Source organism: Anolis sagrei, chromosome 6 (genome assembly GCF_037176765.1).
Source record: "Anolis sagrei isolate rAnoSag1 chromosome 6, rAnoSag1.mat, whole genome shotgun sequence".
NCBI lineage: Eukaryota > Metazoa > Chordata > Lepidosauria > Squamata > Dactyloidae > Anolis > Anolis sagrei.
In genome coordinates, this window is record NC_090026.1 from 129,939,752 (window position 1) to 129,955,564 (window position 15,813).

General features: G+C 44.4%; 1 protein-coding gene across 1 annotated transcript in view; it reads left to right on the forward strand.

The window, feature by feature from the left end:
- The window catches only part of NBEAL2 (neurobeachin like 2), a 248,250-nt gene that overhangs the window by 205,504 nt on the left and 26,933 nt on the right, over positions 1–15,813 (forward strand). Inside the window, exons 34-40 of the mRNA XM_060782698.2 lie at positions 1,764–1,888; positions 3,878–3,998; positions 5,654–5,811; positions 6,704–6,837; positions 7,096–7,203; positions 9,487–9,582; positions 13,381–13,505. Of these exons, the coding sequence (XP_060638681.2) occupies positions 1,764–1,888; positions 3,878–3,998; positions 5,654–5,811; positions 6,704–6,837; positions 7,096–7,203; positions 9,487–9,582; positions 13,381–13,505 (867 nt within the window). The remainder of the gene's footprint in view (positions 1–1,763; positions 1,889–3,877; positions 3,999–5,653; positions 5,812–6,703; positions 6,838–7,095; positions 7,204–9,486; positions 9,583–13,380; positions 13,506–15,813) is intronic.

A 15,813-nucleotide genomic window follows, 5' to 3' on the forward strand; every position in this document is an offset into this window, starting at 1 on the left:
GTGAGAAAGAAGCCAAGTCAGCAAAAGGTTATCGCAATGCTTTCATGATGGCAAAGGGTATTTAGGCTTCTGGCTGACAAAGAGAAATTGTCAGTTCAACGTGGCTCTTTCCATGAAAGCTTCTATGGATTAATCTTGGCTATAAGCAGCACACTTTGGGCTTCCCGAATCTTGGATTTTGGGTTTTGTGTTTCACTGTTTTACCATGGACTCTTGTTTGATCATGGCTTAAAGGATTATGATTCATGTTTTTGCCTGTGGATCTTTGGAACTGTGCTTCTGCATTTAACCTTTGTCTTTGGAACTTTGCATTGCTTACTCTATGTTTTGACTTTGTTTTTCCTCAATAAACTACAAAATCTGCAGCTCTTGTGTGGTGGTGTTTGGGAGCAAGGTGAAGCCTACTCTGAATTGCAACGAAAGCATTACGTTGACCTCGAACTTCCCGTCTGTTGGCAAGCCGAGCACTTCGGCGTACCCTTAATTGCAAACGGTCCTCCCTAATCAAATCTCCATTACCTTCAAGGCCAGATACCTCATTATCCTGGGACTGGTTGCCCTGGGAATTGAGAGGCACTGAGCTCCCAGATGGAGCGGCCGACTCCTCCACCTGCAGCTGTGAAGTTTCACTTAAATCATGACCTTCATCTAAACCAACATTAAATCCAGTAATGCTCTCCTCCCTTTCTAAGCCAAAGAGCCGGCGTTGTCCATAGGTGCCTCCAAGGTCATGTGGCATGACTGCATGGAGCGCCGTTACCTTCCTGCCGGAGTGGTACCTATTGATCGACTCACCTTTGCATGTTTTCGAAGTGCTAGGTTGGCAGAAGCTGGAGCTAACACCTGGAGCTCATGCTGCTCCCCGGATTCGAACCTGTGACCTTTCGGTCAATAAGCTCAGCAACTTTTGTGGTGTCGTAAAATACCACCCCGCTTTAAGCAGTCCCTAATTTCTCCACTCACAGCTGAGCTGTTTTCGAACCACTTAGGTGGACAGTAAGCTAGGCTTAACAGTCGGGTGCTCAATCCACTATGACACAAATCATTTTGATCATATTCCCTCCTTGTTCTTTGATTGCTGACATTTTTATGGTGGCGTAAAATACCTCCCTGCTTTAAGTACTAATTTCTCTACTCACAGCTGAGCTGTTTTCGAACCAGTTAGGTGGACAGTAAGCTAAGCTTAACAGTCGGGTGCTCAATCCATGACCTGAATCATTTTGATCATATTCCCTCCTTGTTCTTTGATTGCTGACATTTTTATGGTGGCGTAAAATCCCTCCCCGCTTTCAACAGTCCCTAATTTCTCTACTCACAGCTCAGCTGTTTACAAACCGCTTAGGTGGACAGTAAGCTAGGCTTAACAGTCGGGTGCTCAATCCACTATGACACAAATCATTCCCTCCTTGTTCTTTGATCACTAACGGCATTGTCCATAGACACCTCCAAGGTCTGTGGCCAACATGACTGCATGGAGTGCCGTTACCTTCCTGGTGGAGCAGTCCCTATTGATCTACTCACCTTTGCATGTTTTCAAACCGCTAGGTTGGCAGAAGCAGGAGCTAACAGGTGGAGCTCACCCCGCTCCCCGAATTCCAACCTGCAGCCTGTTCAGCAACTCAGTGGTTTAACCCACGGCGCCACTGGGAGCTCCATCTAATCCAAAACAAATCCAAAAACAAAACTGGAAATGGGAGGATATCCCAATGTTTTTGCAGAGAGGAGGATATTTATTATGAACGGGTCCTTGTGTCTTGGTGCAGAAATCCTCCCGAGATGCATTGGAAGCTGTCGAGTGCGGAGACCTACTCTCGAATGCGGCTGAAGCTGGTCCCCAATTACAATTTCGACCGACATGCGGAGGCCAGCGCTCTTCGGGACAATCTGGGTAAGATGGACCATCTAGTCCAACCGTCTTCCCAATAGTAAGATATTCCATCTAAATAACAGTAGTCCTTTCAAAGGGGTCCCCAGAGGCCATCTAGTCCCAATCCCCTTCTTGATACCTCCATCTAAATAGTGGTAGTCCTTTCAAAAAGGATCTCCAAAGGCCATCTAGTCCAACCCATTACTCAACACAAGACTTCCACATAAATCATTGACGCCACTTCTCAATGCAAAATCTCTATGTGAATGAAAGAAGTCAATTGAAAGGGGTCCCCACAGGCCATCTAGTGAGTCCAATCCCCTTCTCAATACAAATAATAGTAGTCCATTAAAAGGGAACCCCAGAGGCCATCTAGCCCTATTTTTTGCTCAATATAAGACCTCCACATAAATAATTATGGTAGCCTGTTGGAAGGGGTCTCCAGAGGCCATCTAGCCCTACTCTTTGCTCAATATAAGACCTCCACATACATAATTATGGTAGCCCATTGGAAGGGGTCCCCAGAGACCATCTAGTACAACCCCCTTCTCAATACAAAATCATGCAAATAGTAATAGTCCATTAGAAAAGGGGTCCCCAGAGGCCATCTAGCCCTACTCTTTGCTCAATATAAGACCTCCACATAAATAATTATGGTAGCCCATTGGAAAAGGGGTCCCCAGAGGCAATCTAGCCCTACTTTTAGTTCAGTAGAAGACCTCCGCATAAATAATTATGGTAGCCCATTGGAAAAGGGGTCCCCAGAGGCAATCTAGCCCTACTTTTAGTTCAGTAGAAGACCTCCACATAAATAATTATGGTAGCCCATTGGAAAAGGGGTCCCCAGAAGCCATCTAGCCCTACTCTTCGCTCAATATAAGACCTCCACATAAATAATTATGGTAGCCCAATGTAAGACCTCCACATAAATAATTATAGTAGCCCATTGGAAGGGAGCCCCAGAGGCCATCTAGACCTACTCTTCGCTCAATATAAGGCCTCCACATAAATAATTATGGTAGCCCATTGGAAGGGAGTCCCAGAGGCCATCTAGTCCAACCCCCTTCTCAATACAAAATCATGCAAATACAGATAGTCCATTGGAAGAGGTCCCCAGAGGCCATCTAACCCTACTCTTTGACCAATATAAGAACTCCACATAAATAACTATGGTAGCCCGTTGGAAGGGGTCCCTTGAGGCCATCTAGCCCTACTTTTGAGCAATATAAGACCACAAAAATAATTATGGTAGCCCATTAGTAGGGAGCCACAGAGGCCTCTAGTCCAACCCCCTTCTCACTACAAAATCATGCAAATGGTCAATTAGAAAAGGGGCCCCAGAGGCCATCTAGCCCTACGTTCGGTTCAATAGAAGACCTCCATATTATGGTAGCCCATTGGAAGGGGTCCCCAGAGGCCATCTAGCCCTACTTTTTGCTCAATAGAAGACCTCCATATAAATAATTATGGTAGCCCATTGGAAGGGGTCCCCAGAGGCCATCTAGCCCTACTTTTAGCTCAGTAGAAGACCACCACATAAATAATTATGGTAGCCCATTGGAAGGGGTCCCCAGAGGCCATCTAGCCCTACTTTTTGCTCAATAGAAGACCTCCATATAAATAATTATGGTAGCCCATTGGAAGGGGTCCCCAGAGGCCATCTAGCCCTACTTTTAGCTCAGTAGAAGACCACCACATAAATAATTATGGTAGCCCATTGGAAGGGGTCCCCAGAGGCCATCTAGCCCTACTTTTAGCTCAGTAGAAGACCACCACATAAATAATTATGGTAGCCCATTGGAAGGGGTCCCCAGAGGCCATCTAGTCCAACCCCATTCGGCTCAATGCAGGATGTGATATTTTGGCTAAAAAACATCCCCAGCAGCCTCTTTGTAGAGATGCCAAGCCTATTTTGGAGGACATTCTCCATTTATTAAGACAGATGGGCTATTCTGTTGGCATCGCCAGGGCTGCCGCAATGCAATCTAAGCTTTCCTCCCTCTCTTCCAGGCGCTGACCACTTGCACAACCCGGCCGAATCCCTTCCTTTAGCCGTGGCCAAGGAGGCCAAGGTCAGCGAGATGCAGGATGACCAGCTGGCCGAAGAGGACCTGTCTTTCCTGGACAGCCAGTGAGTCCTCCTGAGTTACCTTTTGGGCAAATCGGTGTCCATCGGGACAGAGAGGCAGGGGTCCCGGGCCCACTGCCCTGGCAATGAGTGATCACTTTAGCTGTCCCTATTTTGTGTTGTCAAAGGTTTTCATGGCCAGAATCACTGGGTTGCTGTGAGTTTTTCGGGCTGTATGGCCATGTTCCAGCAGCATTCCCTCCTGACATTTTGCCTGCATCTGTGGCTCATGACATCTTCTGAGGTTCTGCTGGAAATGAGGCCAGTTGAGTGTATCTGGAACATCCAGGGTGGGAGAAAGAGCCCTTGTCTGTTTGAAGGAAGTGTGAATGTTGCCATTTGCAAGCTTGATTAGCACTGAGTAGGCATGAAGTTTGCAAAGTCAATCAGTGAGAGTATCTGCTTGGGGGTAGCTTGGCTGTTGTTGCCTGGAGGCATCCCCTGTTAGGGAGGTGTTAGCTGGCACTTGATTGTTTCCTGTCTGGAGTTTCCCTGTTTCCAAGTGGTGTTCCTTATTTACTGTTTTGGTTCTGGTGGGTTTTTTAAATACTGGTAACCAGATTTTATTCATTTTCATGGTCTCCTCATTTCTATTGACCTGGGTATGTATTGTACGAATTCTAGGTGGTTCAATGTAGGTCTTCTTCTGAATGCGCACAGACGACGTTGTCATCAGCATACTGGAGTTCTATAACAGATGTTGTTGTGACCTTGGTTTTGGCTTTCAGTCTGCTGAGGTTAAACAGCATGCCATCTGTCCGATAGATGATTTCCACTCCGGTGGGAAGCTTCCCATAAACAAGATGTATCATAGCGATGAAGATGGAGAATAAAGTTGGGGCAATAACACATCATTCCTGTTTGACACCTGATTCCACCTTGAATGGGTCACTTTGGGAGCCACTGCTGTCCAAGACCGTTGCGATCGGTGTACATTGGGTTTATGTATACTGTGTGGCCCAGTTGTTGGTTTGGTTTGTGGATTTAATGCTTGGAGTCAAGTTCATATCAGCGTCACCAGGATATGATGGTCTGAGATAATTTATTTGTATATTTATTTATTTACAGTATTTCTATTCCACCCTTCTGACCCCGCAGGGGACTCAGGGAGGATTACAATGCACATATACATGGCAAACATTCAGTGCCATAGACATACAACATATATAGACAGACACAAAGGCAATGTAACATTCCAGCTTTTCCAACTTCATGAGGGTATGCTCGATTCCATCCACAGGGGGAGCTGCCGCTTCACCGTCCACTTGTGACACCGAATCCTTGATAGAGTACTTCCTCATTTTTATGCACGCTGCTGGAAGGTTTTATGGTTTTGTAAATTAGTTAAATTAGCCTCTCCGCATAAAGAGGTACCTAAATTTCCTAGTTGAGAGATTCAACTGTCTTTCGGGCTTCATAATATATTGTGTATACATAAAATATCGATAATATTATAATGTCTTTCGGGCTGCATAGGTCAACAGCAAGATAGACTATTAATGGTCAGGAGCTCACTCCGACCCGGGCTGGCTTCAAACTCATGACCTCTCAGTCAGTACTCATTTAATGCAGCTGGCTGGTTTTTTGTTTGTTTGTTTGTCTAGATATCTATCAGTGTGCATGGGTTTTCTGTAAACAGTGTCCCTATTTTCTCCCAGCGTGGAGCCCAAGGAGCAAAGCCAAAGGGAGAAGCTGGTCATCTCGGAGGACTGCGAGCTCATCACCACCGTAGCCGTCATCCCGGGGCGTTTGGAAGTGACCACGCAGCACATCTACTTCTATGACGGCAGCAGCGAGAAGGACGAGACCGAGGAAGGTAACACCTCCACGACATCGTAGTGTTGGGAGAGACCCCCAAAGGCCATCCAGTCCAACCCCTTTCCAGAAAGGCAGAGAGACACAATCCAAGCCCTTCCAACAGACAGCCTTCCAGCCGCTGCTTAAAAATATCAAGAGAAGGAAAATCCACTAAACTCCCAGGCAACATGTCCCACTGCTGAACAGCTCTGACTTTGAAGTTTTTCCAAATATTCAGATCTGCAATTGGAATCCAGTGCTGGAGTTGCACAAAGCGTACCTTGCTCCTTCCTAAATGTGATATCCTTTTGCACATGTAAACATGACTATTGTGTCCTCTCTATTTGGTGATGACCTTCCAACCAACTGCAACTGAGAGTGGCAGTTGTTTGGACTCCCACTCTCAGCAGTTTGCTACTGCCTTAAATGCCGCGGTTCAAAATAATAATAATAATAATAATAATAAAATAATAATCTTTATTTATACCCCGCCACCATCTCCCCAATGGGGACTTGGAGCGGCTGACATGGGGCCCGGACAACAGGTTACAGCGAAATAAAACCAAAACATAAACAATAAACAACATCATCAAATTACATCAAGAAAAAAATTATAAACACAGTCATAAAATAACATTCCAATAAGCACAATCACAATATAATGATACCCAGAGTGGGAGCCCTGACAATTCGGCTACTCGCTGTGAAGCTTTTACTTTGCAGACAAAGTCGCTTTGATCTGTTTTGGTCTGGATACCATGTTAAAGGCAGTCTCTGAGGATGTAACACAAGCACCTGGGTGTATCTACACTATAGAATTAATGCAGTTTTGCAAGGCATTTAGCTTTTTTTGCTGCCCAAGTGGGCTTCCAAACCTACAACTCCCAGGATATCCACCCTTCTTTACCTAGGAATTGGGTACGACTTCAAGCGTCCTTTGGCGCAACTCCGGGAATTGCACCTCCGCCGCTACAATCTTCGCCGATCCGCACTAGAATTCTTCTTCATCGACCAGGCAAACTACTTCCTCAACTTCAAGAAGATGGTAAGGGCTGAATAAGCTCCCTTTTCCTGCTTTCAGGGTGTATCTACACTATAGAATTAATGCAGTTTGACATTACTTGAACTACCATGGCTCAATGCTATGGGATCCTGGGAGTCTTTTTGCCTTCTCTTCGAAAAAGTGCCGGATCTTCACCAAACTCCTGGGATTCCATAGCATGGTAGTTAAAATGGTATCAAAGTGCATTAATTCTAGTGGTGTAGATGCACCCCTTTTAATCCTCCCTGTTGGCCTCCGCAGGTGAGGAACAAGGTGTACTCCTCCATCCTCAGCCTCCGGCCGCCGAACCAGATTTATTTTGGAAGCCGTTCCCCTCAGGAGCTGCTCAAGGCATCCGGATTGACTCAGGTGCAGAATCCTCCTGTCTGTACATTTGTTGTTGTTGTTGTTGTTGTTGTTGTTGTTGTTGTTGTTGTTATTGTTGTTGTTGTTTGTATCCCATTGTGTTTTCACTTTGCATCAGGTGCAGAATCCTCCTGTTTGTACATTTGTTGTTGTTGTTGTTGTTTGTATCCCATTTTGTTCTCACTTTGCATCATCATCTTTTTTGCATCTTGGTTCTGGAACATTTATAGCAGTATTAGGCAAAATGTGGTTTGTGGACCAGATTCTGCTCCCCCAAGAAGTCAAATATATATTTTTGAATAATTATGATAGATAGATAGCCATACATGTGTATATTTAAATATCTTTTGCCATTATTATTATTATTATTATTATTATTATTAACCTGCTTTTTCCCCTTAAGACTGCAACTTCAGAAAATGACTTCATTTTTTTGTGATTGTGCTCTATATAATAATTACTATTATGATAGATAGATAGATAGATAGATAGATAGATAGATAGATTTATCATGTCAGGAGTGAACCGTTGTATTGCATTAAGACCAAACAAACAAACAAAACACAAAGCTTGCAGGGTTGGTATTCTATTAAATGTCCTTTGACCAGTATCTGGCCACTTGGAGTGCCTCTGGTGTTGCTGCAAGGAGGTCCTCCATTGTGCATGTGGTGGGGCTCAGGGTGCATTGCAGCAGGTGGTCAGTGGTTTGCTCTTCTCCACACTCGTATGTCATGGATTCCACTTTGTGGCACCATTTCCTAAGGTGGGCTCTGCATCTTGTAATGCCAGAGCGCAGTCTTTTCAGCGCCTTCCAAGTCACCCAGTCTTCTGTGTGCCCAGGGGGGAGTCTCTCATTTGGTATCAGCCATGGATTGCAGTCCCGGGTTTGAGCCTGCCGCTTTTGGACTCTCGCTTGCTGAGGTGTTCCAGCTATTGTCTCTGTAGATCTTAGAAAACTATTTCTTGATTTAAGCGTTGGCATAGTGACTGATATCCGAACAGGGGATGGGCTGGAGATGTCACTGCCTTGGTCCTTTCACTATTGGCTGCTCCTTCCCGGCGGATGTCAGGTGGTGCAATACCGGCTAAGCAGTGTAATTTCTCCAGTGGTGTAGGGCACAGACACCCCGTGATAATGCAGCATGTCTCATTAAGAGCCACATCCACTGTTTTAGTGTGGTGAGATGTGTTCCACACTGGGCATGCATACTCAGCAGCAGAGTAGCATAGCACAAGGGCAGATGTCTTCACTATGTCTGGTTGTGATCCCCAGGTTGTGCCAGTCAGCTTTCGTATGATATTGTTTCTAGCACCCACTTTTTGCTTGATATTCAGGCAGTGCTTCTTGTAGGTCAGAGCACGGTCCAGAGTGACTCCCAGGTATTTGGGTGTGCTGCAATGCTCCAGTGGGATTCCTTCCCAGGTTGTCCTCAGAGCTCGGGATGCTTGTCTGTTCTTAAGGTGAAAAGCACATGTCTGTGTTTTAGATGGATTAGGGATCAGCTGGTTTTCCCTGTAATAGGCAGTAAGGGCACCTAGAGCTTCGGAGAGCTTCTTTTCAACCATCTCAAAGCTCCCTGCTTTAGCGGTAATGGCATGATTGTCAGCATAGATTAAACTCTCTGTCCCTTCTGGCAATGGCTGGTCATTTGTGTAAATGTTGAACATGGATGGAGCAAGCACGCTCCCGGGGCAGGCCGTTCTTCTGTTTTTGCCATCTGCTTCTCTGGCCCTGGAACTCAACAAAAAAGCTCCTGTTTTGTAGCAGGTTTCCTATGAGGCGAGTGAGGTGGTAATCCTTTGTGATATTATACATTTTACATACATTATACATGCATTCAAAGCACCCCCGACAGATGGCCATGAAGCTTCTAACTACAGCAGTTTATTTAGAAAAGCACAGAAAAAAAGCAAAGAAAAAAGCAAAGAAAAAGGCAGTTCTCAAAAAGCATTAGAAAATGTACTAAAAAATAGCAGTAGTTCATATATACAAAGTTCAGTAATCCATAAAGGAAAGGGACATGGAATCCAGGCAATCAAGATCACAGGCATAAATCCATAAGCACGAAAACAGAAGCTTTTCCAAGGCAAAACTCTTACAGGAACATAGGCAAACACAGGAGACAAGATGCATGAGCATGAGAGCTGATCCAGGAACTTGATTTTATGGCAAAGTTGTCTGCTCTGGAGACACCAAGAAAACATCACTTAATATCTTTGCATGCTCCCACCTGAGTGTTTTATTGCATCCTATTAAATGAGTATTACATCTTTATTTCCCTACAGAAATGGGTTTACAGGGAAATCTCCAACTTCGAATACCTCATGCAGCTGAACACCATTGCCGGGCGAACCTACAACGACCTCTCCCAGTATCCCGTGGTAAGGAAATGAGGCACAATGAGGGTATATTGTTTTATTATTTATTTGCTTCGGTATTTATTTATAGAGACATTTACTCCCTCCCTTTGAGCCTCGCCTCCTCCATTAGTGCCCTCAAGGTGCTTTATTATAACAATAACACAAAACATACAAGAAAGAAAAAAATGAAACTGTAGAAACTAACAAATACATTGCGCCATCAACAGACAAACCCCACTGAAAACCTGGCAGAATATATACTGTCTTAACTAGTTCATATATACAAAGTTCAATAGTCCATAGAAGGTATTATCTATGGTGGGCATTACAACTGTTGAAAGCAGAGGTGATTACATTACACAACTCGAGGCGTAGTTGCATTTTAATGGGTTTTAACTGGGATTTTAAAAATACTGTTTCTATTTACTCCTGTTTTAATGTTTGCATGTCGGTATATTTTAAATCGTATGCTGATGCTTTTATGTTAAGTTGCTGTGAGTCTCCTTTCGGAGAGATAACGTATAAATACTTTATATGTTAATATAAATATAGTAGTAGTAGTAGTAATAATAATAATAATAATAATAATAATAATAATAATAATAATGCTGTTATAGATCTGGGTTAGACTCCCCGTATAATTTCCATATAAGAATGGAAATAATTTAAAACCAATTCATAGAATACACATAAGGTAAAGGTAGTCGCCTGACATTAAGTCCAGTCATGTCTAACTCTGGGTTATGGTGCTCATCTCCATTTCTAAGCCGAAGAGCCAGCGTTGTCCGTAGACACCTCCAAGGTCATGTGGCCGGCATGACTGCATGGAGCGCCGTTACCTTCCCGCCAGAGCAGTACCTATTGATCTACTCACATTTGCATGTTTTCGAACTGCTAGGTTGGCAGAAGCTAGGGCTGACAGCGGAAGCTCACGCCGCTCCCCGGAATCGAACCTGCGACCTTTCGATCAACAAGCTCAGCCGCTCAGTGCTTTAACCCACTGCGCCACCGGGGGCGGAAATACACATATTGAAACGTATTTCCATAAATTCATATTAAAAGACACAAAACAAAAATTAGACATAGAGTGGCAGTATGTATGTTCAAAATAGTGGCTTTCGTGCTAGTGGATACCTGCTTCAAGCTTTATATCTCACCAGAGAATTTACCCATCTGCTTGTATAATGATAATAATAACCACTATTATTATTATTATTATTATTATTATTATTATTATTTGAAACACAACATGATGAATCCATAGCAAACAAGTTCACTCTGCTGGCTGTTGAATTGGATCCCACGCTGGAAACTTCCCAAGTGTCTAGGCTATGTGATTTATCGATGATAAATAATATAATGCGTGCTGATCCAAGTAGGGTGGCCTTTTGCAGCTGGCAGATAGTAATTTTGTCAGTGCCGATTGTGTTTAACTGCAGACCAGGGTCTTTAGGCACTGCACCCAGTGTGCCGATAACCACTGAGATCACCTTTACTGGCTTGTGCCAAAGTCTTTGCAATTCGATCTCTAAATCTTCATATCATGTCAGCTTTTCCAGTTGTTTCTCTTCAATCGCCTGTCGCCTGGGATTGCAACATCAACAAGCTATACTTGGTTTTTTAACACAATCGTGAGGTCAGGAGTATTGTGCTCGAAAACTTTGTCTGTCTGTGCTGTCGCACGCTGGGCCTGTGCATTAGACTGTACACAGGACATAAATTCTCTGTGCCCAACGGGACGCCGGGGCTGCCTCAGAATAAAGGCCCTTAGATTCCCCCAAACAGAGTCTTTAGATTGCTTGAAGTAAGTCCAACAAAGTTCTTTTATTAAGGAACAAATCTTCAAACAAAACTTCACGGCTTTACTATTCAAGTCTTTAAGAGACTGGTAACAAACAGGTACTTTAACGGTTTTATTTATTTATTTATTTATTTATTTATTTGCTGCATTTATTAACCGCCGCTCTCAGCCCTGGGGCGACTCGCGGCGGTGTACAACATATAAAAGACAATTTACAATGAGCCAACATGACAGGAAAACAACATATCACTACTACACAAACATCTAATTACACTAAAAAATCCGCTTCGTCTTATAGTAGAATCATAATCAGTCTCGTAGTCATATTCCGTTCCAGTTGTCATTTCCAGTTACTGTAGCACTTAATTGAATGCCTTCTCGAATAGCCATGTCTTCAGGCTCTTACGGAAGGACATAAGGGAGGGCGCCTGTCTGATGTCAGCAGGGAGGGCGTTCCACAGCCGGGGGGCCACCACCGAGAAGGCCCTCTCTCTCGTCCCCGCCAGACGTGCCTGTGAGGCAGGCGGGATCGAGAGAAGGGCCTCCCCAGACGATCTCAAGGTCCTCGTAGGCTCATAGGCCGAGATGCGGTCTGAAAGGTATTTTGGGCCGGAACCGTTTAGGGCTTTGTAGGATAACACCAGCACCTTAAATTGGGCCCGGTAGCAGATCGGCAGCCAGTGGAGCTGGAACAACAAGGGCGTTGTGTGCTCCCTGCGTCCCGCTCCAGTTAGTAACATGGCTGCCGCGCGCTGGACTAGCTGAAGCTTCCGGGCCGTCTTCAAGGGCAGCCCCACGTAGAGAGCGTTGCAGTAGTCAAGGCGGGATTTGACCAGAGCGTGTACCACCGTGGCCAAGTCAGACTTCCTGAGGTACGGGCGCAGCTGGTGCATGAGCCTGAGCTGTGCAAATGCTCCCCTGGTCACCGCTGAAACCTGGGGATCCAGGCTCAGCGATGAATCCAGGATCACACCCAAGCTGCGAACCTGCGCCTTCAAGGGGAGTGCGACCCCATCCAGCACGGGTTGTAACCCTATACCCAGTTCGGCCTTGCAACTGACCAGGAGTACCTCCGTCTTGTCTGGATTTAATTTCAGTTTGTTCGCCCTCATCCAGACCGTCACAGCGGCCAGGCACCGGTTCAGGACCTGGACAGCCTCCTTAGTAGCAGGTGGAAAGGAGTGACAGTCTATACAGTCTATAGGCTCTTACAATCTTGTCCACTAGGAACAGGCACTGTCTTCTTAACTGTAACTAACTGATGGGGAAATCCTAGCTTCTAATCTGGGCAGTCTGTCTTTGCTTCTGTTGACATGGAGCCCCTGCACCCGGTACCAACTGCGTCTGGCTTCCGCGAGTGACCCTTGCCTCAACAGAGCTTTGTAGACCTCCAGGGAAAAAGAAGGAGTTCAGGTTGCTGTGATGGCCGGCTGGAGTCCCTCAGCCAAGCTGTGGCTGTATGTCTCCTGGCCAAGCCGTAGGGCTGTATAACCCCGGCCAAGCTGTAAAAGACGAAGCTTTTCTACAGGAGCCACTTCGTTCTATGTCCTGTGCGAAAGGCTTCTCTGTGAGAATGGAACTCAAAAAGGCTCCTTTTCCCTCCAAAACTCAAAAAGGGGTGGGGCCTGGGAACCTAACTATAACTGGCAGGTGGCTTACCCTATAAATGCAAATTATAACAGGAAACCCCCTGCTGCAAAATCCCAAGCATGGGATTGCACACAAACATGCAAACACAGCAAATAAATCTGGAGCTCCTGGAACAGCTGTTCCAGAACACTGTCTGAATTCAGAAGTCCCAGAGGAGTTTGACATGTTCGTTCTCTGTAACTCTTTTAGGCTTGTGATCCCACCAGTTCCTTGTTATTTATTTATTTATTTATTTATTTGTATTGTTAATTGTTAATTGTGTGATTATTATTTATTGTGTGATTAATGCAAATGAGGTCATATGTGAACTCCATTCCCCCCGGCCTCCTAACAGTGAAAAAGTCCCATTCTTTCTCCCTTTTCTCCAGTTTCCATGGATCCTGCAAGATTATGCCTCGGAGACCCTGGACCTTAGCAACCCATCCGTCTTCCGAGACCTTTCCAAGCCCATTGGTGTGGCCAATGAAAAACACGCCAAGGACGTGAAGGAAAAGTGAGTGCATTCCTTACAAGAACGGGAAGAAAGTACAATTTGTGGTGTTGTAGGTTTTTCGGGTTGTATGGCCATGTTCTAGAAGCATTCTCTCCTGACATTTCACCAGGAGATAAACCCAATTTCCCAGTTTCCAACAAACCTCACAACCTCTGAGGATGCTTGCCACAGATGCAGGTGAAACGTCAGGAGAGAATGCTTCTAGAACATGGCCATACAACCCAAAAAACCTACAACAACCCAGTGATTCTGGCCATGAAAGCCTTCGACAATACAAAGTACAATTTGTAGACCACCAAAAGTTCATATTTGTGGCTGCCAGCATTTCCCTAAGCAAGTGAGAGCGGGGCTATGACTTCCCTCTATTCACAAACTAGACTCCTATTGATGCAGCCTAGGATTGCATTGGCCTTTTTTGCTGCCACATCACACTCTTGGCTCATGTCCATCTTGAGGTCTCCTAAGACTCCTTGATCCCTTTCCTTGGACTGTTTCCAAGCCAGGTGTCATCCAAACCTATACCTGTGTATTTCATGTTTATTGCTAACTAGCCATTCCCTGCCATGCGTTGTGGCGGCCCAGTCTGGTGATCTGGAAAATAAATTAATGAGAAAGTGTTGGTTTCTAATACATGTAATGTCTTTATGCTTGTGTGTAAACAGTATTTCATGCTGTTTCTTTGTCAGTGTTGATGTGGAGATCGTCTGGTTTGCCTACTCTGGAACATCAACATATAATTGTCCTTCTCTAGGGGTCCCTTTCAAATCTATGATACTATGTGTGTGTGTGAATCGTATCTATCTATCTATATCTATGGCTGGATGGCTCTTTGTCAGGAGGGCTCTGATTACATTTTCTTGCCCTGGTGAAGGGAGTTGGACTGGATGGCCTTAAGTATTTTCTGTTGGTTATGGGGGTTCTGTGTGGGAAGTTTGCCCCAATTCTGTCGTTGGTGGGGTTCAGAATGCTCTTTGATTGTAGGTGAACTATAAATCCTAGTAACTACAACTCCCAAATATCAAGGTCTATTTCCCCCCAAACTCCATCTGTGTTCATATTTGAGCATATGGAATATTCATGCCAAGTTTGGTCCAGACCCATCATTGTTTCAGTCCACAGTGCTCTTTGGATGTAGCTGAACTACAACTCTCAAATTCAAGGTCAATGCTACCAAACCCTTCTAGTGTTTTCTGTTGTTTATGGGAGTCCTGTCTTCCACATTTGGTTCAATTCCATCGTTGGTGGAGTTCAGAATGCTCTTTGATTGTAGGTAAATTATAAATCCCAGAAACGACAACTCCCAAATGACAAAATCAGGTTTTTTTAGTGAATGACATACATTGGGATGTTAGGTGTATGCTGTCCAAATTTGGTGTTAATTCATCCAGTGGTTTTTGAGTTATGTTAATCCCACAAACGAACATTACATTTTTATTTATATAGAGAGGCATTGCCCAAAAAAGACATTTGTGCATGCTATTTATTAGGAATACACATTGTTATTTTTGAATGGTCCCATTCGAAAATGCAACCCAAGGCAACACCAGGTTTAAGGAAAAATAAGAAGGCGCTAGGGTGGCCTAAGTCAGAAAATAGTTCAACCAAGGGTATATGAAGAAAGTAACATATTTGTTGATGTGAGATAGTGAGGGTTTCATAAGAAAAGTTAACTGAGTGAATGATACTGAATGTAAGACTCGAGACTGTAACAAAACACAAATATAACCATCAAGCATTGGAACCAGAAGCTATAAATAAACTTTGTTACTTCGTTGCTTACCAGAGTGTCTCAAGCATGTGATATAAAGCACAAAGGTTTAACAGCTCACAAGAAAGCCCCAGCCAATATAAAAGGGAAACTGCAGCAGTACAAGGCGGTAAAGGGATTTAGAAAGGAAATTCTTTTTCCCCTCACTGAGTCAGGAAGAAAGGCACTTGTAACAGGACAGAAACAGAGTATGTCCCAGGTATTAAAATGGCGACAGAAAACTACATATGTGGTGTGGCATTACGTATTCAGTTATGTGCAATGTTACACTCCACAGTGGGTTTCTGAAACCACACCAGTATTTTAAGTTGGACAATGAAAGGTCTGTGTGCCAGGTTTGGTCCAGATCCATCAAGCCATGGAGGAGGCTTTGAAGTACAAACATATGTACATCTTTTCACCTTTATAATATAGTACAGTCCGTTTCTCCTCATTGAAGTTCATTTTAGTTTTGACCAATCAGCTCTATCATCTGTTGAGGTCCTTTTAGATCCTAATCCTGTCCTTTGGGGTAATAGTTATCCCAATTTGGTCCCATCT